This window comes from Ursus americanus, chromosome 23, assembly GCF_024610735.1.
Source record: "Ursus americanus isolate L20-20 chromosome 23, mUrsAme1.1.p, whole genome shotgun sequence".
Taxonomy (NCBI): domain Eukaryota; kingdom Metazoa; phylum Chordata; class Mammalia; order Carnivora; family Ursidae; genus Ursus; species Ursus americanus.
The window spans coordinates 15,619,572-15,646,212 of NC_142149.1; the positions used below are offsets into that span (position 1 = coordinate 15,619,572).

The 26,641-nt window shown below is 41.3% G+C and overlaps 1 protein-coding gene across 1 annotated transcript in view; it reads right to left on the reverse strand.

Moving 5' to 3' along the window:
- Positions 1-3,312: 3,312 nt before the first annotated feature.
- EFCAB3 (EF-hand calcium binding domain 3) overlaps positions 3,313-26,641 on the reverse strand; it is a 123,726-nt gene continuing 100,397 nt past the window's right edge. Inside the window, exons 41-48 of the mRNA XM_045814333.2 lie at positions 25,701-25,771; positions 19,646-19,789; positions 18,453-18,524; positions 17,253-17,373; positions 12,132-12,325; positions 11,579-11,763; positions 6,713-6,835; positions 3,313-4,179 (exon numbers count right to left, since the gene is read on the reverse strand). Of these exons, the coding sequence (XP_045670289.2) occupies positions 3,853-4,179; positions 6,713-6,835; positions 11,579-11,763; positions 12,132-12,325; positions 17,253-17,373; positions 18,453-18,524; positions 19,646-19,789; positions 25,701-25,771 (1,237 nt within the window). The 3' untranslated portion in view covers positions 3,313-3,852. The remainder of the gene's footprint in view (positions 4,180-6,712; positions 6,836-11,578; positions 11,764-12,131; positions 12,326-17,252; positions 17,374-18,452; positions 18,525-19,645; positions 19,790-25,700; positions 25,772-26,641) is intronic.

Below are 26,641 nucleotides of genomic sequence, written 5' to 3' on the forward strand. Positions count from 1 at the left end.
ATTTTTAAACTATTTTTTTTTAAAGATTATTTGAGAGCAACAGAAAAAAGGGAGGAGCAGTGCGAGAGGGAGAAGCAGATTCCCTGCCAAGCAGGGAGCCCAACGCGGGGCTGGATCCCAGGACCCTGAGATCATGATGCTTAAGGGACTGAGCCACCCAGGGGCCCCTGTAATTATATAATTTATAACCACCTACTTTTTGGAATTATCCATACCCGAGCTTGTTCACACAATCAGGATTCTAATACAACACATCTAGTTTGTTATATTAATACATTTCAGCCTTATGTTTATGTTTCAATAATTACTATAAACTGATTTTCAAAATGATCTAGAAGAAAGTATCCTGTTGATATAAGGTTAGTTGAGAAGAGTTCCAGGGGAGTAAGGACTACCATTTGGAAGAAGTTAAGGAAAAGGTTAATTAGTTATTTAACTGGTGCAGTACTAGACAGCCCACTGGTAACCAGTCATCATTTACTTCATTGCACATTCTTTCCATAGGCAAAACTGAAGGGAGCTATGAGAGATTGGGTATCTTTCTCAGAAAAGAAATGGGAACAAGCCCTAAACCCTTCCTAATCACAAAGGAAAATACGTGAGTGAGTAGAAAAGATAAGATAGTAAAGAACTTGTACTTTATTGAAAACACGTTTGCCATCCTCATGGTCTTTTGAAACATTTTGAACAAAACCTCCTTTCCAAAAAACAAGTACAAGGACTTTTATCTTTTCTCAAGGCCAGTTGTTTGATATAGTGGTAGTTTATATTTATTCTTGGCATCTTGTCCTCTCTTCCACATGCTTTTTTCTCCCCACACCAAAAACTATTCATGCTCCTAGTCAGCAGTTCTTCATATTTCTTTGCATAGAGCTCACTCTCTGTTTTCCCTTGAAGTCACTTACTATATTAGTTCCAATAATTAGTCATTTAAAATGTCAAACAACTTGGGCCCTTTTGAAGAAATGTGATAAAAGTATCCTAAACTTAATTTTTATACAATTATCTTTGGTTGACCTGTACAATTCATTTTTCTTCACCTTTTGAAGCACCTAAAATCATTTTTCTGAAGAAATTTGTGAAGACATGGCTATGAGTCCTTTGTGGTATCAGACTAGATACTAGATTGTATTTTCAGCAATACTTTTCAGGGGACCTAAGGGTCCCTCTGCTGGTGAGCTGCAAGAGCTCTTCTAGCTGGGTGGCGCGGGTTCAAAACCTGGAAAGGTTAACAACTCTCAGTCTGGATTACTGCCTTGGGTGTCAACCTGGGACATGGGGTAGTTAATTATTTCGTGCCTTTCTTTCAGTTCCAATCAGTGGAAATTCGGGTCTGTGTAAGCATATGCTCTGGAACTGAAAGGTGGGGGAAGGGTGTCCTAATTTGTTCTTAAAGTTTTGCAGAACATGCAGCAGCCCTAGAGATTTGAATAAGCTGGTTTAACAACTTTAAACAGACTTTGTGTTTTTTTTCTTATTGCAAAACATTTTCTTATTGTAGAACATTTAGACAAAAGAAAAAAGAAACTACTCCATTCCATCCTTCATTTAATCCATGAAACACTTCGGTTTATATCCTTCCAGTCTTTTTTTCTAATTGATTTATAGAAGTAACTTTTAAGTTAAAATAGTTTCAGAACTGCCTTATGCCCTTTTTTTCACAGCTTCATGGAGGTTTAGTTTACATACAATTAAATTCATCTGTCTTAAGTGTACAGTTTGATACATTTTCATAAAAATCTATATTTGTACAACTACCATCATAATTAGGTTCTAGAACCACCCCATAAAGTTTTCTCATGGCTCTGAGCAGTTGTAGCCTGTTTTATAACTTGATAATAGTTTGTGAATATCATTCTTCTGCTGGAATGTTCTTTTTTTTTTAATGTTCTTTTCTAACAGTGTTTTAATAACCCTGATATTGTTTCATAGAGCTGTATCATGGACTGGACATTTAGGCTACTTTGAGTTTCTTACTATTAAAAATCCAACATAATCATCTTTATAACTAAATCATTTGTATATTCATGATTACTTCTTTAGGAATAATTTCTAGAAGTGGAAGTACTGAGTCAGTGGTTATAACTAGCTGCATTACTCAGCTGTGAGGTCAGGGCATTTTATCCGCTCATTCACTGTTATATATCCAAGTCCTAGAACAGGGGCCAGCAGACAGTATGCAACTCCATAAATAATTGTTGAATGAATGGCTGAATACCTGTTGCTATACTGTATTTCACCTGCAAGATGCCAGTTTCTACTGTCAACCACAGTGCAGGACAGATTGATAGATGGTACATTTTAGATTTTCCAGGACAGATAGACTTAAAAATATTCTGTCCTGTTATCCCGTTGATCCAAGAAAATATTCCAGGAATTTCAATATTTTGGCATCCAAATTACATCTCTTAGATTGCCTATTACAGTCATAGTATATAAAAAAAAATCTGTCAAACCATAAATCTTGTTTTCTGGGTAGGAAACATGGTCACTTGTCTATAAGGTTCTTTTTTTTTTTTAAAAGATTTTATTTATTTTTAAAAAGATTTTATTTATTTATTTGACAGGAAGACAGAGAGAGAGCACAAGCAGGGGGAGTGGTAGGCAGAGGGAGAAGCAGGCTCCCTGCTGAGCAAGGAGCCCCATGTGGGACTCAGTCCCAGAACCCCGGGATCATGACCTGACCTGAAGGCAGATGCTTAACCAACTGAGCCACCCAGGCATCCCAAGATCTTATTTATTTGAGAGAGACAAAGCGAGCAAGAGAGAGCAAACAAGAAAGAGCATGAACAGGGGGAGTGGCAGGCAGAGGAAGAGGGAGAAGCAGGCTCCCTACTGAGCAGGGAGCCTGGTGTGGGGCTAAACCCCAGAACCCCAGGATCACTACCTGAGCTGAAGGCAGATGCTTAACGGACTGAGCCACCCAGTTGCCCCAAGGTTCTCCTTCTCAACATCATAATATTGTAAAGAATGGCAAATATATTTAGACAGTTCTGAATATTCAAGGTTAACACAAATTTACTTTACGTCTGTTTCATTAAATAGTTCTAGGAGCCTTCACTATCTTCATTGCTTTTTTCTGGCGTGGTGTGATTTTATATTATAAGCCACTGTCTCCATCAATATGGAACATGTCTTTTCCTTTTTCTAACAGGAAAAAAAATGTAATGGATGATAATCCCTAAACAGGATTAAAACAGCAAATTTTATGCATATTTTTCCACTATAAAAAAGTACACCTCCCAAACTTGTAATAGTTATACGTGTGCGTCTTTATTAAATACACTAAAGAACAACAGCAACAAGCGTAATGGATGGGATCAACTATTTTTAAGAGGGATCCAAGAGATCAGCCTGATGATGTGTGACGATGGAGCCTTAGGGACACTTAAATTTAAGATTCCCTGGGAGATGGTAATATTATTCCCTGGAACTGAAAGATCATTGTCATCTGCTGCCTCTGGACTCTTTTACAAATAACCAAAAACCTAACGTCGCTTACGGTCACGTAAATTCAGATGCTTATTACCGGGAGGGCCCTTAGGGGCTCCCAGGGGCAACCCTGTGTTGAGGTAAGTGCCCACGTTCGGCTTTCTCCTTCTGCCCAGGCAGTTTTGAGCCAGATGGGGGCAGCAGAGCGCAGCTGTTTGCTGGGGAGATAACCGCATGGCCTCTATTTACTCGTCAAGAATCAGGAAAGGGAAACCGCATTATGACTTAAACTTTTTTACTGGTCAGAATTCAAAAGATGTCAACAGCTGCTAAGAATGTACTAGACAAAAGCAAGAAACCATAATTTTGATATCTATGAAAAAGGTAGTTTGCAATGAGCTGTTCAGAAAATGTAGAATTTCATTGTCGAAACCTTTTGAAACCTTTCCGTTTTCTTTTTCTTCCTGTCTCTGTGTCACATTCACTGATATCGGAGGATGAAGAGAATACAGAGTTGTGGAAGGTATTCCTATTCATGTAGGCATCATATAACCTTAAGTCCTTCGGCGAAAGTAATTCTTGGCAAACATTCCAGGACCATGTGTAGGTAGAAAAGGTGTCATAAAAGGACTCATTTTTAGTGTCTACTCCAATCAGATCCCCTCGGATCTTCCGCCAGAGGTTTAGCATGTCCTTCCGGTGCTCAAGGGCAATTCCCAAGTTATAGGCATCTGTAGCCCTCTTCACCTGCAGTGAGAGAGCAGACATTTGCAGCAGTTTCCTTAATGTATCTTTGACTTATGAACCACAATTCTGATAGCCCAAGGGTTACATTCCCAGGCTAGCTGAAAATCACTGAGTTTAAGAGTGGTTGGAACCTCTTGAGGACATGTGAGTTAGGAGTTGATGGACAATCAAAATGTATGATTTGGGAATACTGAGATAAGACATTTTACAACAATATTAAAAACACAATAAACTAAACCAAGGAGGAAGTGTGGGATGGAGATAGTCTTTGGAGATAAAAGGAGTGCCAAGGACGGCACTCAATCCAGCCTAGGTCAGGGAGGGAGAAGATGCTGAGTAGGTCCTCAAGGATTTGACCGGATTGAGAGAGTCAGTGGTGATGGGAAGGGTTCCAGGGAAAGGAGACAGTATAAACAAAGGGTCAAAGGTAATAGGCCTCTGGAGTTGGTGGGATGCACAAGCACATTAGTATTGCTAAAATGTCGGGTTTTGAAAGTAAGAGGGAAGGAATGATTCAGGTAAGGCAGGTAAAACATTGTCTGCTGCAAAGACCCTTTGACTTGATTTCAGTGAGGTTAAGAGAGCCCTTTCCTCAGTGAAAATCATGCGGTAGTAAGCCACTGTTCTGATGGAAGCGAGACAAATCTCAGTGTGTAGAGCAGAAAATATTGCTGAGAGATCCTGCGACTGTTGAGAGGGCAAGATTCATTTGTAAGCAGGACAGGGATGTAGCTGTATCTTCACAATAGATCAGCAACAGCTGTGTGGAGAATGGGTGGAGGAGAGCAGCTGTGAGGCAGAGATAGGAGGTTGGACGGTGTTGTCCCGGCAAGACCTAATGAGGGCTCCGGGTAAGGCAGTAGTGGTAGGACGAAGGGGACGGATTGAAAAATCTTCAGAAGAAAGAGTAGCCACATTTGGTCATAGGTGGATGTGAAGAGTGAGGACAATATATAAATTAGGATGATTCCTCACCTTCTAGTTTCATTGATGGGGTAGACAGTGGTATCAGCACCCGATGTCAGGAAGAATCCCCAAGGGAAGAGCCAGTTTGATGCAGATGAGGAGTCTGGTTTGGACATGTAGGGTTTGATGTGCTGAGACAGTGAGCTAATGTTCATCAGGCAGTGAGATAAGTCGAAAGTAATGGAGAGAAGTCCAGGCTAGTGACAAATTAAAGAGTTATCAGTATGTAGGTGGCAGCTGAAACAAGGAGGGTAGACTGAGCTCATCCGAAGAATACTTGCCCTAGCTTTTCCTTCACTTAACGCAGAGATCCCTGGTGTTCTGCTAGGTTACAGGTATGCCACATTACTGACCTTCTCAAGCTTATTAGTCCTTGGGGCAGCTGCTGCTGTAGACTGGAGGTCTCTGGCTATAAGCAGCCTCCATTTACTCCAGCATGAATATGTGCCATGATGAGACAGAGGTTGGGAGCCCACTCCTTTGTGATACGCAGTACTGACCACCTGTAGTTTCATTTATCCCCATATCCCCATATCCCTACTGCACATTGCCTTCTTTTCCACCCTCACTCCAAGCTCATGGAGGGCAGGGGCTATGTTTTCTTTTTTTTCCTGTGGTAGCCCCTAATTTTAGAACTTTGTTAATAATGTATAAATATTTACTAAACAAATGAATGGATGAGTGCATATAATGGGAAGAGCAGTAGGATGGGACTAGAACATGAAGAAATATCCAGTTTCAGGGATGAACATTCAGGAAAGAGAAGCGAGAGGAAGGGACACAGAGCCGCAAGACACAGTATTGTAAAGGCCGAGGAAGTAGAAAGTGTCAGAGTTTGATCACTAGTGTCAAATGCAGAAGAGAGGAGGCATGAACTACATACACCCCAGCCTGTGGGGTACAAAGTTGCTAAGACGTCAGGGCACAAAAGTAGACCGGCAGCACAGAGTTGTGGTTAAAAGTGTGGATTCCAGGGCCGAGCTGTGCATGTTTATAATTCTGACTCTATTACTTCCTCTATTACTTCTGCCTTTAGGCAAGTCAACCTCTCTGTGCATATCTATAAAACGACAATGGTAACAGCACCTATCCGGAAGGACTGTTGTGACAAGTAAATGAATTAGTGCCTGTAGAATACCTGGAGAGTACTTCTAGAGCACCGTGCCTGGCACCTAGGAAGTGCACTCAAACTCTTCTTCTTTCAGCTGCTATAACCAAGATGCTTTCACTCGTCATGATTCCCCTTAGTACACCTGCTCACTGTGACTGCTGGTCTACTGCCTTAACTAGTTGCTATTTCCAGCATGACACAAATGAACGTCCCAGAAACAGTGCTGGGTATGGTTCCATGGGTGATTAGCAGGATGAATTTTAGCAGTTGACATTTGAATCCGTTTGATCGTAGAGCAAGAAACATCATGACAACGAGTAAAAATGAGAAACGATCTTGTCTTATTTTAAAGACAGAGCAGGAAAAATACCTTTGGGATGTATGGCTTTAGTATTGAGGTGGAAAATATCTGCTCATGGCCTTCTGGGAAGGCATGCCGTAACAGTGAATACTCACGTGCTGTTTAATAGCAGCTGCATCTGTCACCGTCCAATTCTGCTTCTTCTTGAGTATTTGGTCAATGGCCAGAATGTCACTTGGATAGCCTGAGACTGGGTCAAAAGGCTTTATATTTGCTGCCTTTATGCACATTAAAAAAAGAAGGTTAGTGATATACTTGGGTTGAATTATACAACAAAGACATAATGAACAGAAATACATCGTATTAGGAAGGGGTTTGTATGTGATTTATAAGGTTATTCAACTTGTTTTGGGGCGCTTAGCATAGCACCATGTGTAACTGAGCATTTAGCAAATTCTCTTTCATAATGATGAAGCCTACTCAGAAGTGTAGACCAGAAGATGGTTTATATGTGGAATGGATATGGAGGGTAGAGAGGAGCCAGTTCTACCCTCACCAAATTTCCTAAGCCATCACAAAGCACTGAAAAGTAAAGAAGGTGCCCTCCACAGAGTACAACCTATATTACTTCCAAACTTCCACTGGGGAGCCAGCTGTCTATTTTCCCTGTTCCAGGGCTGCTGAACATGCCGGTGGAAATCATGTAAATATGTGGATTGGTTTCTTTGAAAGTGTTTAGTATCCAGTCTCATCCAGAAACTCAGTACAGCTTGACACCACTTTTCTTCACTGAATGCTGTTAATTCTCTTACAGACCTCATGGCTGTCCTCTTAGTGGCTGCTGGAAAGCCAGATCTGCACACCCCCTCGGCGAGTGATTGTCTCTCTAGGACTAGCTAACACGAATTCTTTTCACTCTTCTCTCCACCTTAGAATTGCTCCATTGTGCAGCCTGATTTTTCCTCTTTGCCTTTGAGAGTTTTTCCTGATTTCCAAGGTCAAAGTCTCCCCCCTGTATTTTTATTAATTCCCCTCCTGGACCATTTCCCTTCAATTTTCCTTGTTCCACGGCTGGCTTCACGGGTGTGTGACCTGTGCAATCCCATAGGACCGTGTGCTCAGAAGGGCCCTGAATGTGGTTTTTTGCTCTGCTGTTGCGGTCTTTAAATTCTTAGTAATTTTTGGACAAGGGGCCCTACATTTCCAATTTGCCCTTGCTCCACAAATTACATAGCCAGTCCTGCCTCTCTCCTACGTCTTCAGTTTCTCTTCCTTGGCCAGTGGTTGTCAGCTTTGGCTGCATGTTGGAACTTTTAAAAATACCGAAGTCCGAACCCCATCTCGAGATCTGATTTGATTGGATGGGGTTGTGGCCTGGACACAGGGTGGTTAGAAGCTCTCCTTGGTGGTTCTGTTGTGCAGACAAGATAGAGAACCACAGCTCTAAGGGCCCTTCCTCCTGGCTACTAATGCAGCTCAAGTTCCCCCTGTCCTGAAACCTTTTTCTAGATTCTGATTCTTCATGTTCCATGTCTCTCTTCCTTAACAGGTAACATTTTTTTTTTTTCCTTTTGGCCTGCTTTATTAGTTTCTAGAGATACATGATAAATATCTCCCACTGTGATTATGGGTTTGTATATTCACATCTTTTTAGCACACACAATGCCTTTAAAATGTCTAAATTTAATCCTTACAATTCTGTGAATTGTCACCTTATCTGTGAATTTGCTAGGTGCATACAGGTTCAGGATAGATACGTCTTCCTGATGATTTAAAAAAATAATTAAATAGCATCTTTATCTTTAGTTAGGTTTTCCTTAAATTTTACTATCCCCATACTAATATATTGATGCCAGCTCACTCTGATTTGTATTTGCCTGATGTATCTTTTCCTGTCCTTTTACTTTCAAACTTTCTGTGTTATATTTTAGGTGTGTCTCCTTTAAAGAACAGGTATCTGAAAATTATTAGAAATCAGTCTCAGTATCCTTTTTAGACTTGAAAGATGATCCATTGTCTATTTTTTCTTTTTAATACTTTTTAATTAAACTAGTATGTTTTAATCTTTTACTGTGATTATTGATATATTTGGATTCTGGCTATTTGGTTTTGCACTTTCTATTATTCCATGTTTTCTCTTTTTTCTTGTTCTTTCCCCCTTCTATTTGACAGTTATTAATTTTAACGATTATTCATTAAATTATTCATGATTCATTTTAAAGTGATTATCCTCATGTTTTTAACACTCATTATAAATTTAACAAATTATAGATGTGACCAATATCCTAAGTCTCTACTCAAACAATAAAATGAACTTGGAAAGCTGAGTACCACCCTTTTCATCTCCTGTGTCACTGTGGTGTATAGTATTTTTTTAGTTCTTGTTGATTAGTGTTCCCCAAACCAGTAATTCTTCTTTAGATTTATGTATTTATTTGAGAGCACGCAGGCGCGTGAGTGTAGGGTGGGGAGGGGCAGGCAGAGAGGGAGCAGACTCCCTGCTGAGTGGGGGGCCTGATGCGGGGTTCCATCCCAGGACTCTGAGATCATGACCTGAGCTGAAATCAAGAGTTGGATGCTTAACCTCCTGGGCCACCCAGGCAACCCTAAAATTTAAATTCAAATAGCCACTGTGGCTACCATTATTGGAAGACTCAGGTTTAGATGGTGTAGGACCATGAGTGTTATAGGAAAGAGTTTGGCTTTTACTCTGAGTGATGTGAAAAACCATTGGCAAGTTTTGAGCTGATTTTAGCAGAGCCACTTTGGTTGCTGTGTTGAGAATAGACCGCAGAGGGCAAAGACAGGAGCGGACCATTTAGAAAGCTCTTGACACTATCTCTGCTGATGATTAGAGACAATCTTGTTCTCAATAAAGACTTTGTATTATAATTTCCTTTCATCCAAAAGATATGGAGTCTCCTATGGTCCAAGTTCTGTTCTAGGTGATAGGGACCCCTCAGTGAAAGAAATAAAGTCCTTGCCTCCATGAACCTTATATTCTGGTTGGAGAGATTGACAGTAAATAGAAGGATCACAGGTGGAGGGCTTAGTGTTGGGAAATAAATTTAAAGGGGAATAAAGTTCCCCTTATTTCCAACTTGTCGGTGACATCTGCCTGTGGGTATGACTTCATCTGGAGAGATAAATTCAAAGTCTGAACTTAAGGGCATCTGTGACTGTGATACTCCTCTAGAGTCTTTATTTTTTAAGTTTTTATTCAAATTCTGGCCAGTTAACATACAGTGTAATACTAGTTTCAGGTGTTCCATATAGTGATTCAACACTTGCATACAACACCTGGTGCCCATCAGAAGTGCATCCTTAATCCCTATCACCTATTAACCCATCCCCCTACCCACTCCCCTTCTGGTTACCATGTGTTTGTTCTCTATTGTTAAGAGTTTGTTTCTTGCTTTCTGTTTCCCCTTTGCTTGTTTGTTTCTTAAGTTCCACCTGTAAGTGAAATCATATGGTATTTGTCTTTCTCTGACTTATTTCCCTTAGCATAATACTCTCTAGCTCCAACCACACTGTTGCAAATGGCAAGATTTCATTCTTTATGCACAATGGAATATCGCTCGGGCATAAAAAAAGACACACACGTGCGTGCATGTGTGCGTGCGCGCACACACACACCTCTTCTTTATCCATTCATGTATCGATGGACATTTGGGCTGTTTCCATAATTTGGCTATTGTAGATAATGCTGCTACAAACATTGGAGTGCATATATTTCTTTGAATTAGTATTTTTGTATCCTTTGGGTAAATACCTCGTAGTGCAGCTGCTGGGTCATAGGGTAGTTCTCTTTTTAACTTTTTGAGGAACCTCCATACTGTTTTCCAGAGTGGCTGCAGCAGCTTGCATTCCCACCAACAGTACAAGAGGGTTCCCCTTTCTCTACATCCTTGCCGGCACCTGTTTTCCTCTAGAATCTTTAGAAATTTTTTATTTTATTGTGGTAGGAACACTTAATGTGAGATCTATGCTCTTAACACATTTTTTGGTGTACAATACGTTTTGTTAACTCAGGCACAGTGTTGTACAGCATATTGCTAGAATTACTCATCTTGCATAATTGAGACTGTATGCCTGTTGATTAGCAGCTCCCCACTACCCCCTGCCCCCAGCCTCAGGGACTCTTAAACTCTATGTCTGGAGGGCCTTCTAAAAGATTTCATAGTGATGTGTACACCACATGATTTCTGGAACCGGAGAGGCTTCACTGGTCTCCAGTCAAATCTTTTTTTTTTTTTTTAAGATTTTATTTATTTATTTGATATATATAGAGAGAGCACAAGCAGGGGGAGTGGGAGAGGGAAAAGCAGGCTCCCCACTGAGCAGGGAGCCCGATTCGGGGCTCAATCCCAGGATCCTGGGATCATGACCTGAGCCGAAGGCAGATGCTTAACTAAATGAGCCACCCAGGTGCCCCTCCAGTCAAATCTTGATGTTGTTTTGCAGGATGGGAGGCCTGTTATAAACCAGGAGTAAGGCCAGAGCTTCCTCAGAGAATACCCAGAAACCAAGGCATAGCTGCCTGAGACCTTAACGCTCAGAGCGTGAAGTAGGCCAGAAGGTGTAGCCGGGACTATAAGTAGGGTTCTAGTCCAAGGGCAGGATGGCCACTTCATCACAGATTGCTCCACTGAGTTGTAGACCTGGTCCTCTCATCCCGTGGTGTCTGGCTCAACCATGATCTAGAGCCAGGTGAGGGAGTCCGTAATGCAGCTTCTGGCCGCTAGGTTGAAGGGAGAGCAGGTGCAGGTAGGATCTGAGGGCCCTTTTATTGTTATTCTTATACTCCCCACCTCTAACCCCAACCCTAAGGTTGTATTTTTCAGTAAGTTTAACTATTTGTTGAAATTAAATGAAATATTTATACCTAGGCTTAACTTTAGGAACTGGTTTGAAATATAATGACTGAAAATGTCATTAAAAAAATATTAGTTGTGTTAAGTTAGAACTTGAAAACCTAAGTATTTAAATTAACTAATGTGACATAACCAAAATCTTACCTGTGTCTTCCAGTCTCTTTTATGGAAAAAATAGTTCTCAAAGAAATCCAGAGGCTCCTTTCTCCTTTGCATTTCTAATTTCTGTATGTCTTTGAATGGCTTTCCCATCACCACCCCATCCATGTTAGGAAACAATGGAAAGATGGGTATTTTTGAATATGGGCTATCTGAAGGAGGACTGCACCCTTAAAAGATAGAAAAATGGTATTATGAACAGTGTAAGAAGAAATTCACATGAAAGACATACATGTGGTGCCTATTTTGCTTTTTGTCTAGTCTTCTCAGTGGCCATGATCCCCCCTTTTCACTTTTCTCACCCCCCTCCCCATCCGTAGAGTCTAGGCTTCATCCAGACTCTAGGCTTCACCTGTATCAGGAGGATTCAGGTGAAGGTGTAGATTTGCTTTCAAATGATACCTGTGTGGCAGAGGCCAGTCACTCAGAATAGGCTATGGTCCTGCTTCTCTCGTGCTTGGCCTCTAGTATTTATTTCTGATCAGTAATATACAAATAAATCTTTTACAACAATGGGGAGAGGACAAGTGGTTCTTACTCTTGAGATCTTCAAGAAATTTAAGTAAATCCTTTTCTTTCATTATTGTGATCCGGGCGGCGTTAGCAAAGGCGGCTGTGCTTGAACTTGGAGGTGTGCATATGTCTGGCTTAAATCTCCTTTTCTCATAACCCATAATGTAGGGACTCCACGACATTCCTGATGTGGTATCCTGGAATTTTCTTCGGAAATAGCTTAAAAAAAAAAGTAATCCAAAAAAGAATAGAAAGTGCTGTAGAGTCCTACTGAAAAAGAGTCTTAAGTGTTGGACATTTTCTTTTTTTAGCGATCTGGTTGGAGTCTGGCTTATTTATTTATTTTAAAAAGATTTTATTTATTTATTTGAGAGAGAGTGAGCACAAGTGGGAGAGAAGCAGAGGGAGAGGGAGGAGGGGGAAAGGGAGAGAGAGAATCCAAGCGGACTCCGCGCCGAGTACAGAGCCCGACGACACAGGGCTCCACCTCACGACCATGAGATCATGACCTGAGTCGAAATCAAGAGTTGGACGCTTAATCTACTGAGCCACCCAGGCGCCCCTGGAGTCTGGTTTATAATCAGAAAATTCCTTCTGTAGCCTTAAACCCAACCATCTACAATGTTCTCACTCTTCTCTGAAAATATATAATGCTCTTTTCTCTTAGTATAATTTAATTCCTACAGGTCCTTCAAGGTTCACCTTTCCTTTCCCTCAGAGTATTCTCTGCACACTCTACAGCTCTGAGTGTGGTCTCCAGGCCAGCAGCATCAGCAGCACTGGGAACTTGTCAAAAAGAGATTCTCGATCCTCACACAAACTCACTGAATCAGAAACCCTGGGACCCAGCAATGTGTTGAAACAATGCCCGGTGATCCTGATGGGTGCTCAAGTTGGAGAACGCTGCTGTAGTCTATCATCTCCCCTCCCCCAGCTCAACTTTGCTCAACGGTTACTTACCATGTTATATTTATAACTAGTTGCTTCCTCGCCTTCCTCCTCCTTTCTTTTTGTAATCTTTCTTTAATAATACAGGTTTTCCTGATATCTCTTTTGGTCCCTGGATGCCTATTCATATTTAAGAGAGAGAGTAAGCACTCTTTAAGGCCAATTGGAAGCTTTTTGATATGGTGGGTCTTATTGAGTGGGAACTTCACTATCAGGTTATTGGCTGGAGTCTTTTTTCATCAAGGGCCTTTTTTTTTTTTTTTTAAACGAGACCTTTTAGTTAGGAGTATCCATGTTTTTCTTCTCTCCTGAGCTAGTCAATATCAGGAGCCTCGGGTATTTTAACCTAGTGGTATAAATCTAGCTGTCAGCATATTGGGACACAAGGAAGGGGAAGGGGACTGGTGGGGGGGGGTCTCATCATTCAATAAATGGACTTTCACATAATTTCTGGTTTCTACTCTGATACCCTCATCCTTAGTTATGTCTGATATCACTGAGTCCAGACAATCCTTCTGGTACAACCTCTTCAGAGAGGTGACTGTCAGGGCAGTCACTTGGTTGTATGGGGTTGGGGAGAAGAATCTGAGGGTCAACCTGCTTCTCATGCTACTTTAATTTTTTTTAAAGATTTTGTTTATTTATTTGACAGTGAGAGCACAAGAAGGAGGAGTGGCAGGCAGAGGGAGAGGGAGAAGCAGGCTCCCTACAGAGCAGGGGGAGCCCGATGTGGGACTTGATCCCAGGACCCTGGGATCATGACCTGAGCCGAAGGCAGTTGCTTAACCAACTGAGCCACCCAGGCGCCCTCATGCTACTTTTAATTAGTCTTTCTGCTTCAGGGTCTCCCTGCCCTCTACTTTTAGAGGTTGTTGGTGCCTCAGTTCCTGCACCTGTTAGGTGCTCTATGGTGAGAACTGGCTTCTGGACCTTCTCTACAGCAGGTGCTCAGGTGTCAGCTTGTCCTGGGCTTACCAGCCGGTAAATAGTCATCCATTTCCTTTCCAGCTTCCCAAATTATGTTGATAGCTCTGGTCCAGTGTTCTTGTTTTTGTGGCTTTATGCCCTCTAAAATTCTTTTACTATCATTTTAGTGCGATTTCAGAAGGGAGAAGAGGTAAAAACATGCATTTATTCTAGTACATTTAACCCGACTGCTATTTTTTTTAACTCTCTAAAATCTGGCTTTTCTCCCATCATTCTTTTGGAACCAAAAGTGCCTTATGATTTCTTAATTAACATCTTAACTATCAAATCTAACTCTACCCATTCAGTCCTGACTTCACTTCGCCTTACTTTAGCATTTAATACTGGGGGAAAGTCTGTCCTGGTCTGGATTTCTCTGTGGCCCTGGCTTCTCTGACTTCACACTATCCTGGTTCCCTTCTTGATGGCTAATGTTTCCTTTGCTGACTCTCTTGTTCTTTCCATTCCAGAAGTATGGGAATTCCTTATGGTTCTGCCCTCAGTCCTTTTTGCTTCTTGCCCCGCTCCCTCCCCAGCATGGGGATAGAGAGAAGTGCACAGTTATGAGGCAGGTTTAGGAGCTCAAACAGACAGGATTCTGTGAATGGCTGGATGTAGGGAGTGACAGAGCAGCAGCAGCAGCTAAGAAGGATGCTGGGCCTTTGGCAATTGGATAAACACAGTGAGGTGGTGGACCATTCACCGAGATTTGGAACCCAAGTGGAAGAACTAGTAGAAGTAGGGGAGGGTGAAGGACATGAATTAAGTTTTGACGTTTTGAGTTTGAGGTACCTATGGGACTGCCCAGTAGGCAGATGGAAACTCTAGAGTGGGATCTGGGCTAGGTATACAGCCCAGTCTTCTCTATGCCTTGTTCTCCTTGCCTGTCAGTGGGATGTGGGAACCTACCTCACAGTGTTGAAGTAATGATTAAATGATCATTCAACAGAGAGTTACTGAGTGTAAATATTTTTTTTTCTAGACACTAGGGATATAACAGTGAATACAACAGACAAAAATAATCCCTGGTCTCATGGAGCTTATGTTCTAGCATGAGAAAACACACAACAAGCAAAATAAGTAAGTAAATTACATACTATGTTAGAAATTGATAGTATGGCAAAAATAGAGAAGGGGAGACAGAGAGTGGTAGGAGGGTTGAATTTTAGGTAGGGTGGCCAGAGAAGGCCTTACTAAGATGACAATATTTGAACAAAGACCTGGAGGTGGGGAGATAGTCATATGGATATCTGGGCAAAGAGCATTCCAGGTAGGGGGAACAGGAAGTGCAAAGGCCTTGAGATGCGAGCATATCTGGTGTATCTGAGGAACAGCATGGAGGCCAGCATGGATTGAGCAGAGTAATAGGAGACGAAGTCAAAGAGGTCAGAAGCGAGTGCAGATCACCGGGAGGGCCAGTAAGTCATGGAAAGTGTGAGGCTTGTACTCTGAGGGAAAAAGGAGGGTTTTGAAGGTTTTCAGCAGAGGAGTGACATGATCCGACAACGTTTTAAAAGGATCCTTTGGTGCTGTAGGCAGCAGGGCATCAGCTGGGCAGAGGGAGTGTTGAGAATAGACTGTGGAGTGGGCAAGTCATGGGGGTGGGAGTCAAGAGGTGCAAGGAGGGAGACCAGTTAGGAGACAGTAATCCAGGAAAAAGCTAATGCATGTAAAGTGCACACTCAGAATTCTGCATGTAATGCTCAATAAATGCTATAATCAACTATGGGAATGCCTATCAAATTCTACCATTATCCAGCTAGAGACTGGTTTTCTCAGAAACTAAATGAATGATCTTTGCCACTCATCTGACAGTTAATTATGTGATATATTTTGCGTCATTTCACTTTTGTATATTTAGTAATCTACATACTTATAGCTTTTTCTCTTAATTTATATTTTAAGTTCCTTAAATGCAAATGCTATGTATTAAACACTTGATCTTCTTAGAAACCAGGTACATGATGAGTAACAACCATAATCATCATCATAATAAAAACACCAACATTAGCTAAGATTTCCTGAGAGGCAGTCTAGGGGGCTGGATAAGAGCATGGGCTCTGGAATCAGACTGTTTGTGCTAAAATCTAGGCACCATTGCCCCTTGGGCAAGTTACTTAACTTCCTGTACTTCAGGTCTTTCATCTGTAAAATGAGGATAATAGTACCCATTAAGGAGGTGAGGATTCAAACAGATAATATATATGTTCTATGACTATTCTAGCTACTTCCACACAATAATATTTATTGAGCTCTAGGAATATTTATTGAACCACTTCACCTGCATTATCACATATCATCCCCACAACTGCCCTATAAAGTAGGTATTATTATTATTATTATTATTATTATTATTATTATTATTATTTTAAGGTAGGTATTATTATTGTTGTTCCCATTTTATAGATGAGGAAGCCAAGGCTGAGAAGTTAAGCAATTGTCAAATTTGTGTACCAAGAGCAGGATTTAATAAATGTCTTTGAAATGGAATGAAGAATAGAATTTTGTGTACCCTCTGGTTCCATATCTGACAAATACAGGATAGCATATAGAGATTATCCATTGAGTGTTCTGAAAACATTCTGTATTTTTCAGTCTAAAAGAGAAAGCAGAATGCTTTGAAAGAGTATGAGCTAAAAGGATTGATAACAGCAATATTCAATATCTATACTACAATAATATAAATAGTTCGAGGAAGTTTATCTTTAGTGGTATTTGCTGGAATAAAGCACATTTGGGTGTGAGAACGCTTCTTCATCCTCTATTCTCAAGTCCAGTTCTGGCTCAGCTCCAGTCCAAAGGCACTTTGGGAGGTCTGAAATTGCTCTACATCATCCCAGAGTCAAAAGATCTCTTGGGAGCCCCTGGTAGTTCCAGCATGAATGGGAGTGTCTTCCAAACTAGATTTCCAAGCCCACCCAAAGTCGTCCCTGGAAAAGTCTTACTCTTCTGGGGTTCTCTAGCCTAGGGTAGAAGAGTCTGAACTTTCTTGGCCATCTTAGGCCCTCAGTGGGCCCTGAGATAGTGTGAGGTCAGTCTTGCAATTTCAGAGTTAGCACAGTTGGGATGAAGGAATAAGGTCCCATGTGGCATGTGAGCTTTGCCACCGACCCCTTCTCCTTTGTTTTGGAGCAGACCCTGTGGAGTAGGATGTTAGTCAGAGGTGACTGCCTTGTAAATATCCTCATAAGTGCTTCTAAGAAGGCTGATTTTACCCTTCTTTGCCACTTACCTTACTATTTCCATTATAGCCTTTCTGGGTAAAGCTGAAGTCTCTACAAGCTTTGACAGGATTTCAAACAACAGGATCCCTGGGTTGCCAGCTAAATCTAAACATTTCTCCTTTTCTGGAACTATGAAGGGGAAAAAAATTCAAAATGCCTTCTGAAAAAAACATCTATCAAAAAAAGTAATAAGCCGACAGTCTTTTTAGTCTACTTACAATATTAATACCAAGCCAGGTACTAGAGAATTACAGAAAACCATTCAAAATCTGTTCTATTTGGTAGAAAGGTAATTTTGATTACTGAACAGACACAATAATCATTAAAAAATGCTTTTAGCTCCATGACTTCTAAGTAAATATTGCCTTGTAAGTCAATACATTTAACATAAACATGAATTATGTATTAAGGACTACTGTCCGGTTCTTCTGGGTAAGGGACTTGCTGATTAACGTATCTCAGGCTTGCAGGCAAACCCTTGTTACTACAGTAATACTTGAAGCAGTAGCTTCTGTCTCTTCTAAGGACAGCTCACTGCCTATGAATGAACGTATTTTCCAAAACTGCACACAGTATTTGGAATTTGAAATGTATTTATCCCAGAAAACATGACACAAATTGTGGTTAGTTTTTCCAAGGCAGACTATTAAACTCATAAACAAACCATCAGAGGACTAATGACAGTATGTCAAGGACACTTCCACATCACTTATGACCTTGTGCGAGAACATGCTCTTTCACCTCTAGCCGACTCTCCTATCCTCACACTGAGGGCAGGGTGAGGAAGATATTTTTTAGGAGTAGTGAATTATCGATACCCCAAATTTGCATGAGAGAGAGCATTTTTCTTTTTCTAAAAATATTTTTCATTTGTAAAGGGACTACCTCCCAAAGCAGCACACACACTTGAGGAATATTATAAGAGGTAACTGAATTTTTCTACATTATTCCAAGTGATGCGCATTGGAGACCAAAAAGCAGTGTCTCCTGCAGAAGGACTTGATGCATTTAAGTTAAAATTCTAAAATGGTATCAATTTGCTTCGCAAATATTGTTTTGGAGAAGGAGGATGACAGTAAATCTCATGCCGGAGTACACCTTCCTCACTTGTCTTCAGCTCGGAAGCCTTGGAAGCCTAAATGAATAATGGTTCCTATGCAGTGAGTCGCGGCCACCCAAATGCCATGTTTTGTAATATCTCTACTCACCCACAGCTTGAAGGAAGCGGTTCTTATCTGTTAGCACCTTTATAAAGTCTGAGAAATTCACCTTCCCATCTCCTGCAACAGAAATCTAAGGCTCAGAACAAGGATGTAAGATGCATTTTAGTAATCAGATTATATACTAAATGTAAAATGAAAACACCTTGGACTATTCAATACTTAGAATCAGACAGCACGTTAAGGCTGGAGATGTGCTCAGGGAAGCACTGGTCTTCTTGAAGTGGTTTTAGCACCGTGATGCGAGTCACCCACAGCTGCCAGAAGCAATGGTGGGGTATAAACATCAAACGAGGGGCTCCCAGCCCCTGCAGTCCTATCCACTCACTCCTTTCTGAGAGACTTGCCATTTTTGCAAGGAATCCACTCCTACTTTCCCACTCCATCCCCACGTCTGATATTTCTATTATTCTAACACCCCCAAATTGTACCCAGTCTCTTCTAACGTTATAGGATAGTGCTACTAGAGGCACATGGGTGTATTTTGATGCAGGAACGGGAAAATTGGGCAGAGTTAGTGGAAAACAAGTGACATCTTAATTAACTGGTGACACTGATTCATACGTGGAGCTTATGCTAATTGAATGGGGCACTGGCAGTTGGGTGGGGAGAGGTGAGAGGAGATAATTTGCTGACTATATATTCCATACAACGTATCAGCTTGGGCTATAATTACTAGGTCAGTATATTCAAAGGAAATATTATCTAAAAGCTTTAAAAATATCAACAAAAATGCTGTGGCATTTCAAATTCAATAGAGGTGGGCCCTAAGGATCAAAGGAAGATTTGTACTAATCTGATTCAAATGGAAACAAAGGGCTTGGATTTTCTTGGTAACATGTCATTTTTGAAATTGTCAATGCTTTGTATCTGTTATATCAAGGCACTCTCCAAAACGTATGTCATGATAGGTAATCTGAATTTAATATTGAAATGTGATAGTCACTTTTAGTTTCCACACATGAGTTTTCAAATAGTCCATTTTGTAGCATTAATTTGATTTTTTTTGCATTAATTTGATTTTATAACTTGTACACATATCTTACTGATATCCTTAAAGAGAAACACATACATGTACTTTTGATAATGAGGTTTATTTCTGTTTATATAATCACTGAAAGAAAAACATGTCTTTATAAAAACCTTTTATGAGAAAAATAATTACAAGTCAAAGTACTCACGATCAATATCAGCACATTTTAATTCATTATAGACATCATGCTTGGTTAGATTCATTCCCAACTTAGCTAAAGTGCACATCATTCCATGCAAATCAATACAGCCAGTTTTATCCTTGTTAAAGAAGCTGTAGGCATCTTGGAAGGCTGAGGAAATGTAATTAAGTTAGGCAGTTATTGAAGAATAAGTACATATTCTAATGGAACTAGGGCTGACTATATAGTTGATTGGACATCATATTCTGAAAAAGTATTGAGAGAAAAATGCGTACTTAATAGACATTTCATATAAAGGACAGGGTCCTTCCATGAGATTTGAATTGGAATAAACTACTTGCTGGAAAACCAAGTATGTTGGTAAAATGGCCTTTGAAACCTGTCCACACCTTAATTCCTAGAATCTGTGAATGTCTTACTTACACGACAAAAGGGACTTTGCAGATATAATTAAGATAAATTACCCTGGATTACTGAGTGGGCCCAATCTAATCACAGGGGCCCTTGGGCAGCTAGAAACAAGAGAGATGTGGCGGGAGGAGAGATCAGAGAGATTCAAAGCACAAGAAGGACTCTGTTACTGGTTCGGAGATGGAAGAGGCAATGTGATGTGGGACACAGACAGCCATCAGGGGCTGGGAGAGGCTCCTGGCTGACCGCCAGTAAGGAAGTGAGACTTGAGCCCTAGAACCACAAGTAACTAGGTTCCACCAAGAACCTGAATGATCTTGGAAGCAGATTTTCCTTCAGAGCCTCTTTTTTTTTAAAGATTTTATTTCTTTGTCAGAGAGAGAGAGAGAGAGAGAGCACAAGCAGGGGGAGGGGCAGACAGAGGCAGAGGGAGAAGCAGACTCGCCGCTGAATAAGGAGCCCCATGCGGAACTCGATCCCAGGACCCTGGGATCATGACCTGAGCTGAAGGCAGATGCTTAACCAACTGAGCCACCCAGGTGTCCCCCTTCAGAGCCTCTTGATAAGAAGCCAGGCTGGCCAGCACCTTCATTTTGACCTTGAAAGACCCGGAGAAGAGGAACTAGCCAAGCCCACCTGGACTTCTGGCCCACAGAACGGCGAGGTACTAAATTTGTGTTGTTTTAAGCTGCTAAGTTTATGGTGATTTGTTATGGAGCAACAGAAAACTGATGCATCAAAATGGACCCAAATTATATGCATGTGAATGTTCTGAATAGACTCAAAGTTTTTTTCAAAGACACACTCAGGGCATTAACTGGAGCCGAAAATAGACATGTATTTTCTAAAATTAGCAAATGAAGAAATACACCCAGAACAAAGTATATCTCAAATGGCACCAGAATAAAACCTATTTCATGTCACGTTCAAGTGTTAGCATCTGCATGTATGAGAGTGATTCAGCCTGTAGAGATAAAATGATACCTGCCTTGTAACTGTGTGAGTGGGAAACATCTTTCTCCCTTGGTTGAAGGCAGGCTTCTCTAGGGCTGGAGTCATCTCTGACTCGTTTCTAATTCCTCCCATTACTTCTAGCATGTTAGTAGGCATGCCTTCTAGCAGCCAGGTGCTGCTCCCAGTGCCTAGGATACATCAGTGCCCTAAACAGGCAGAGATCTCTGCCCTTATATAAATGTAATGAACAGGTAAGTTGGATAGCCACCCAGGCGCCCCTTTAATTTTATTTTAGATTGGTTTTAGATGGAGTTGCAAAGATAGCCCAGAGAATTCCCATAGGTCCCTCACCCAGTTTCCCCCAATGTTAGCACCTTACATTACTGTGGTACATTTATTGCATCTAAGAAGCCAACACTGGTGTAGTGCTATTAACTAAACTGTAGACATTAATCACGTTTCATTTGTTTTTCCCTAAGGCCCTTTTACTTTTCCAGGATCCCATCCAGGATGCCATATTACATTTAGTTGTCATATCTTTTTAGCCTCTTTTCCGTAACAGTTTCTGAGACTTTCCTTGCCTTGGGTGACCTTGACAGTTCCAATGACAGAGCCAATGACGGGTATTTTGTGGAAGTCCCTCAATTTGGGGTTTTCTCACGTTTTTCTCATGGTTAGCCTGAGATGATAGATTTTTGGAAAGAAGATGACCATTCTCATCATTATATCGAGGCTACGTATTATCAGTATGACTTACCACTGATGATGTTTATCTTGATAACCTGGCTGAGGGAGCGTTTGTCAGGGTTTTCCACTGTAAAGTTACTTCCCTCCTTTCCATATTTTACTCTTTGGAAGCAAGTCACTAAGGGAAGTCCAGACTCAGGGCACAGAAGGCTGGGGACAGGGGGATTTAAGTTCCACCTCCTGGAGGAACTAATATCTCCATGCATTATTTGGAATTCTCTTGTAGGAGTGGTTTGTCTCTTCTCCATAAAAAATTCAGTCATTTGGGCGCCTGGGTGGCTCAGTCAGTTAAGCGGCTGCCTTCAGCTCAGGTCATGATCCCAGGGTCCTGGGATCAAGCCCTGCATCAGGTTCCCTGCTCAGTGGAGCCTGCTTCTCTTTCTCCTTCTGCTTCTACTCCCTTCCTCTCTCTCTCTCGCAAATATAAATAAATAAAAACTCTTAAAAAAATTCAGTCATTTATTTCTGTCAGTATGGACTTGTGGGTATTTATTTTATACTTTGAGTTATAACCCAATACTATTTTATTTATTTTTGTTGCCCAAATTGCTCTGTCTTTCACCATTGTGAACCCTTTGAGGTTGGCTTCTGTATCCCTCCAAAAAGCTCCTGTGTCTTTTTGTTTTTTGAGCACTTCCTTCCTTTCTGTCACTACAAGATGTTCCAGGTTTGTTGTCTTCTTTTTTTTTTTTTTTAAAGATTTTATTTATTTATGTGACAGAGAGACAGACACCGAGAGAGGGGAACACAGCAGGGGAGTGGGAGAGGAAGAAGCAGGCTCCCAGCGGAGGAGCCCGATGTGGGACTCGATTCCGGAACACCGGGGTCACACCCTGAACCGAAGGCAGACGCTTAACGACTGCGCCCCCCAGGCGCCCCCCAGGTTTGTCTTCTATGTTCCCTGCCTGGGCCCTAGAATCAGCCATTTGTCCCAGCAACTCTGCTTCTCTCATAGGAGGCTGGCATTAGAAGTCAGGGTCTGGGTGCTGGGTCTGCTTGTTGCTGTGGGGGTATCAGTGCCTCTAAGTCCTCTCAGCAGACAGTGCTGGGAAGTACATGTATGAATACTAACACACATACACACACACATTTATTTCTTGATCTATCCATCTGTATCCATATGAAGCTAAACATGAGTTCACATGAGTTCACACTGATGTCTCAAACCTAAGCCAGTACTACCGGTTCACTTTAGCCTTCTCCCCTTGTTTATCTGTAACTTCCCACGCCAACAGTGGGAACCTGGCTCCCAGCATGCACCATCCATTTACTGAGTTATTCTGTCCTCCTCGACATGTACACCAGTTTCAGAATTGTTACACTATCCCCCTATAAGAAACGCCTGTACTAGCTAGAGTACACTATTTATGTATAGATCCTTTTGTGTTTGGTCTTAGAGCTTCTAGTCAAAACACCATTTTGGAAGTTCCTTAGGTCAGCTCTTCCCCTTACTCCTACCTGACTTATGTTTTAAAAAGATCACTCCAGTTGTTGTTAGAAAAACCGACTTTTTTAAAAAAGATTTTATTTATTTATTTGACAGAGAGACAGCCAGCGAGAGAGGGAACACAAGCAGGGGGAGTGGGAGAGGAAGCAGCAGGCTCCCAGTGGAGGAGCCTGATGTGGGGCTCGATCCCACAACGCCAGGATCACGCCCTGAGCCGAAGGCAGACGCTTAACGACTGAGCCACCCAGGCGCCCCAGAAAAACAGACTTTTGTAAGGGTTTGGGTAGAAGTGTGGAGATTAGAGTCAGGGGGCTATTGTGGGTGAGCAACAATGTGCCTCAGACCACGGTTGTAGCACACGTGGTAAGAACTGGCTGCTTCCAGAGAGATTTTAAAGGTAGAGTCAACGAGACTTTTTGATGGTAGGCTGAGTCAGAAGAGTCAAGGATGTCTCCAAGATTTTTTCCAGGACAGTGAAAGGAGATGGCGAAGACTGTGGGTTGAGCATGTTTTAAGAGTCAGAGGCTGAGGGGAAGGAAGAATGGGGACCTACTGTTTAGTGGGTGTGGAGGTTCAGTTTGGGAAGATGAAAGTGTCTGGAGGTGGATGTGGTGATGGCTCTAGAACATGTGAATATATTTAATGTGCTGACCCATACATATATACTTGAAAATGGTTAAAATTGTAATTTTTAAAGAATATTCTGTTTATTTATTTGAGAGAGACAGAGAGGGAGAGAGCATGAGCACAGAGAGACAGGCAGAGGGGGAAGCCGACTCCCCGATGAGCAGGGAGCCCGATGTCGGACTCAATCCCAGGACCCTGGGATCATGACCTGAGCCAAAGGCAGATGCTTAATGGACTGAGCCATTCAGGTGCCCCTAGAATTGTAATTTTTATGTTATATGTATTTTACCACAATAAAAATGAGAGTATGAGGAACACATCAGGAGTTCAGTTTTGGACATGTTGATTTTGAGGTGTCTATTAGAAATACAACTGGGGGTGTTCAAGGAGGCAATCAGATATGAGCCCGGAGCTGGGGAGAGAGGCGTGAGCTGGACATATACATTTGAGAATTGTCAGCATATAGTGTTTAAAACCTGTTCCTTCCTGCAGAAACCACCGGAAAGGCTCTTGCCCACTTCCCCCCACCCACCCTTTGCCTCCTGACTATGGTGCTGCCTTGTGTGGCCCTTCCTGCTGTGCTGTGCCTCTTATTTTTAGGGATCTATGAGTATAAGATACTTCTTCCTCTTTGACAGTCATTTCTGTGTCTGTATGTCTGATAATACCTGATTAAAATAGATCTTGGCTGGAAGGGGGGCGCCTGGGTAGCTCAGTTGGTTGAGTGTCCAACTCTTGGTTTTGGTTCAGGTCATGATCTCAGGGTCATGGGATTGAGCCCTGCGTCTGGCTCTGTGCTCAGCATGGAGTTTGCTTGAGATTTTCTCCTTCTGCTCTCCCACCCCCCTTACATGCTCTCTCTCTCTCTAATAAAATGAATTAAATCTTAAAAAAAAAATACATCCCGGGAACCCCTAATACAAGCACCAATGTATATGAATGAGTGTTAGGAACCTTAAAAGTTTTAGAAGGCTATAAACTTATTATTAAGGCATTTAGCTCAGTTTAACAATGAAAAATGTAATTCTGATCTTGATAATCTTTTGTGCTCTTCAAGCCAGCTTTCCTAGCAATAAAGGTGATTCTTTGGTTTCTGTTTTGTTTTCAATTGGTTCCAAACTTGGAGGGGAGAAGCATTAGGCTTCCTAGAACCCAAACACAGCATGCTTGACTTTCTTTCTTTTTTTCCTTTTCTTTTTTCCAGGGAGTCATGCTTTCCCTTTCCTTTGGGCCTTTGCAGATTCCACTCTTTCTGTCCAGAACACTTCCTTTGCACTGTTTGCCTCCTACTTATTATCCAGCCTTCTCTAGGACTCCCCTCTTAACTTCCTAAGACCAAGTCAGGAGACTTTCTTTTAGGCTCCCAAAATACTTTATACTTCCCCATAATAACTTATGTTATATTGTGATTTAAATGTTTCAGTCAAAAACTCATGGTTTAATGGTCTGACTTCTCTGAAGGACTTCCTATCAGGGCAGTGACCACGTCTGACTTGTTACTTGTTATGTTTCCCATGCTTAGTATACTGTGGGCTTTAAATAAATATTTGCTGTTTGGACTAATAAACTATAGCCTATATAGCTATTTATACTGCCCCATTGCTTAATTTCTATTTGACTTTGCATTTGTTCTTTTGTATACTCACAAGTTCTTATTTGAATAAAAATATTTGTCTAGGACTGTCCAAATTCTAGGAGATGTCTGTTTGAAAGTAATCCCCCTTCCTTCCCACAAATTAGACACTGAATTAGAACTTTTGCTCTCAAAAAGCAGAGTACTACAGACAACTCTTGAAATTGCATTAGAGAAGAAAATGATCAGATTTATCAAGGGGCCTTAGTTGATGCTTTCACTTGAGGGCTTATTGTCATTACCTTGCATTTGTGAAGCATTCAGCTTCTTTGCTTTGCTTTGGCAGGGGAGAGATCCTGGTAAATCTTTATCCCTGACAAAAGACATGAGAAGATTTAATACATATATGAAACCGGCAAATATTAGTTCCATTCATCAGTTTTTGCTGACTGGAATGACTGTGAGCATCACAATATATCCAGAGTCTCACCTCCTAAGGGACCTGTTACTGTCACTCACCAATAGTTACAGGATGGACAGTGAGAAAATGCTGGCTACTGAGGTCCACATCTGCTCTATACCTGCCCATCGCCCTTATAACCTTAAAAAATCTGATTTTCTCCATTTTACAAAAGAGGAAACTGAAGCTCAGAGGGATTAAATAACTTGCCCCAAATTGCACAGATAATAGGTGAAAGTCATGGGATTCATACTCAGGTTTATCTGACTCCAAAGCTCAAGGATTTGCCCTACACTATTCCTATTCCTAGAAATAGGAATTGTTTCAAATTTTTAAGTGGTATAAATAATCTTATGATGAATATCTTTATACTGAAAGCTTTGTAACCATAGTTGTCTTATGACTTTAACTGCCAAACTGTATTTTTACCAGCATATTAGAGAGAGGGAGATACATCTACATCTATACTAAAACATCATCTACATGTGTATCATTTATCTACCTACCTACCTACCTACCTACCTACCTACCTACCTACCTACCTATCTACCTACCTACCTACCTACCTACCTACCTACCTACCTACCTACCTATCTACCTACCTACCTACCTACCTATCTACCTACCTACCTATCTATCTACCTACCTACCTATCTCCCTATCTCCCTACCTACCTACCTACCTACCTACCTACCTACCTACCTACCTATCTACCTACCTACCTACCTACCTACCTACCTACCTACCTATCTATCTATACCTATCATCTGAGACAGTGCTTCT